Raw genomic sequence first — 2,937 nt, forward strand, 5'->3', positions numbered from 1 at the left:
CCATCCCCACATTTCTGAGCACCCTCAAAGTGCCATCTCCAATGAGGCTCTGCACCCATCTCCCGCACCAATCTCTGTGCTCTCTAATAGCATTTTTCGTAAGAAACATAGACCTTCCTCTTGCATCTTGACATCTTCCAACATAGCCTTCAAACAAAATACTCAAGGGTGTGTTTTTTCCTTCTAGAAAATAGAAGGTCACTGTCAGTTGGACCTGGAAGCACTGTATATGTAGATGTGTGCAGCTGAAAGATTTTGTGCTGATTTTTGTTTTTTCAGGATATTTTTTATTAAGAGGAAAAATACAGAAACAAAATCAAGGCTAAAAAATACACACGTTGCTCGATTCTGTTCTTTGAATGTGCAGTCCTGCCTCCCCAGCATTTGTTTGTGCCTGAACATTCTGGGGAACGTGCACTGCTTTAAAAGCACTTCCCTGAAAAAAAAAAATAAAAATGGGAGTCACAATGTGCTGCTCAAGCACTCTGACGCCCTCAGTGGTAGCCGCATGCTCCACCACCAACACACTAGCTCATTAACTGAGATACACCATCTGCATTATTAACAAGCCCGATCAAAGTTTAATTGCAGCAGCATCGGTCAGCGAGGTGAGGGGGCTGGAGCTGCTCTTGGCCATCCCGGCCACCTGCATCAGAGAGCAGAGCTTGGAGTGGAAAGAAGGTGGAAGGGCACTGAGCCGGATATAATGCAGTCATGAATGACAACCCAACTTTACCCTGCTCACCACTTTTGGATGGCAATGCAGCCACCACACTCTAAGGACAATGGAAAGGTCTGCTGGAGGTGGGTCTTAATGTAGGAGCCAATCAAAAGATGTGCCTCATGAAATATTCAGCGCTGCAGATGGCTCGCTGTTTCTCCTGCTTTTTTTCTTTTTCCAAGTTTTTTGACATGAATCACATTCAAGACCTTTTCAATCCAGAAAAGTCAACCTGAGCTCTTTTCTGCAGCCCTGCAGCAAACACTGCGTTGAACGCTATTGGGTTGCACAGTGGTCGGTCTTGGACATGGATCTAATGGATCAGCCATCCCAGCGTTAGTCATTTCACACCAAGGGTTGCTCTTCCCCTCAGTGCCATGAATTAAACTAATTTATTACAACTTCCCAGGGCTAATGACATAAGCTGGCCAGTCCATGCATGTGTGTATGCATTTGTAGGTTTCTGTTTCAGAGAGCAGGATCTTAAATTTGTGCTATTTTCCATTCAGAACACTATGCAGTCCAAAAGGTAAGCAAATCTATTCAAGTTCAAAAAAGAAGAAAAGCATATGTGACTTGAATTTTCACATCATATATTCAAGCAATGCAACTATACTGTATACCCACCTTGGTGGTCTTAACTTTGTTCCCTGTACTGCAGCTCCATCCCGTCAGATCCGGCAATACTTTGCACTCCTCCCCATCCAGGCAAGGCTGCATTTGGCACCACCACTTCTGGGCAACTATGGATGCTGCGAAGGACAATTGGTGTAAATCAGTGTGCTTTTCCATGCAAAGGCAAGCAGACAAACCCATGCCAGAGGGAAGCAATGCTAGACCTACTCTGACATTTCCACATGCTGTGTGTTGACAACAGGATCACTGTGCCAGTGCAGCTAGGAAGAAGGCAAATAGGATAAAAATCAAGCAGCCTGTCAAGTGGACAGTGTTGACACAGTATTAAATGACTCGGGCCCTGCTTGCTCTGCCAAAAGCATCAGTGACACGTTCATTGTATGGCTTATGTTTGGTTCCTCAAAGCCTCAAAACACTGTCTCTGGCAGCACCGGTATGGGTGTGTTTGAATGATCACTAATAACATTGTCTGCAATGCTGAGGGGACATGACTTAAATATAAGTTTTGGAGACATGTCTTGCCCTGAGAAATTCAAATGGAGATCAATGGAGGTTAGACTAAACACAGTGTGCATTGGTTTCTTCGTAAAACAGTAAGGTTATACTGTACTGTACACGCAAAACGAAATATTGCTATATTCTTGTAAGACTGGAGTGAGATTGCATTTGCCTAATCATAACTTAATTTGAGCCAGCACACAGCATAGCAGATCACTGGTCCAAGTCCTGTTTTCTTCTGTAACACCTTTGAGAAACTTACTTACCTCGTCTGCTCTAATAACATTCAATTGGATGAATGTCTTAAATACCATTAAATCGGTTTTGCCTAAGCAAAAAAATGAACTTGACCAGAACACTAGGAAGTGTTAGCGTCCTACCATCCACGCAGGAAGGAGCAGCTCTTGTTGTGCCAGCCACTTGACCAGGAAAGCAGGAGCACTTCACTGTCTGTGACCGCTCCTCAATCTTGTTTTTGTTGCAGCACCGGTGGGCAGCAATGACCTCACATGTTCCGGCTTTGACGTGCACTGGTGAGGCAACCAAACACCGGAGTCAGAGCGCACCAAGACACAGTGTCTGCCGACAAGTTGATCGAGCCATGTCCAAGGGCACTGTCCTGCACTTAAAGTCCACAATCTGCCCTTTAGAGGCCTGAGGAAATGAAACATTGCCACCCTGACATGGACCATCAAAGGCAGCGAACCACGAAAGAACACAACACAGGCCAAACAGCAGTCGACCTTCACAGAGGTGCTTCCTATCCCCAGCTGAGAAGAAGAGCCCTTCAGCTCTTCACACCAGACGTCATGCTGTATGATACCAAAAACACATGGCAAGAACTACAGGAGTGTTGAAATGAAAGAGTGGAGACGAGTCAGGTGTAGCAGTTGTGTACCATTGATTGTGGATAGCACACGCCAGCACACAGGGATAACTAAACAAAAGTGCTGAAGAGATAAACAGTGACTTTGTGCAATTAAAGAGTAGTTCCAGTGCCAGCATACAATGAGCAGAAGGACAAAGCAGCAAGCCAATTAAAGCCTTCACCGACATGGGTTCAAAGGCCACCAGTCTCTCCA

The 2,937-nt window shown here is 45.1% G+C and overlaps 1 protein-coding gene across 1 annotated transcript; it reads right to left on the reverse strand.

The window, feature by feature from the left end:
• Window positions 1–322: 322 nt before the first annotated feature.
• Window positions 323–2,666, reverse strand: LOC108928124 (chemokine-like protein TAFA-2). Its single transcript, XM_029248966.1, has 4 exons — window positions 2,657–2,666; window positions 2,236–2,385; window positions 1,349–1,473; window positions 323–436 (listed from the first exon to the last, which is right to left on the reverse strand). The coding sequence occupies exons 1-4, from the start codon at window positions 2,664–2,666 to the stop codon at window positions 323–325; spliced, it is 399 nt and encodes a 132-aa protein (XP_029104799.1).
• Between the last annotated feature and the right edge of the window lie 271 nt (window positions 2,667–2,937).

This window comes from Scleropages formosus, chromosome 25 (assembly GCF_900964775.1).
Source record: "Scleropages formosus chromosome 25, fSclFor1.1, whole genome shotgun sequence".
Taxonomy (NCBI): domain Eukaryota; kingdom Metazoa; phylum Chordata; class Actinopteri; order Osteoglossiformes; family Osteoglossidae; genus Scleropages; species Scleropages formosus.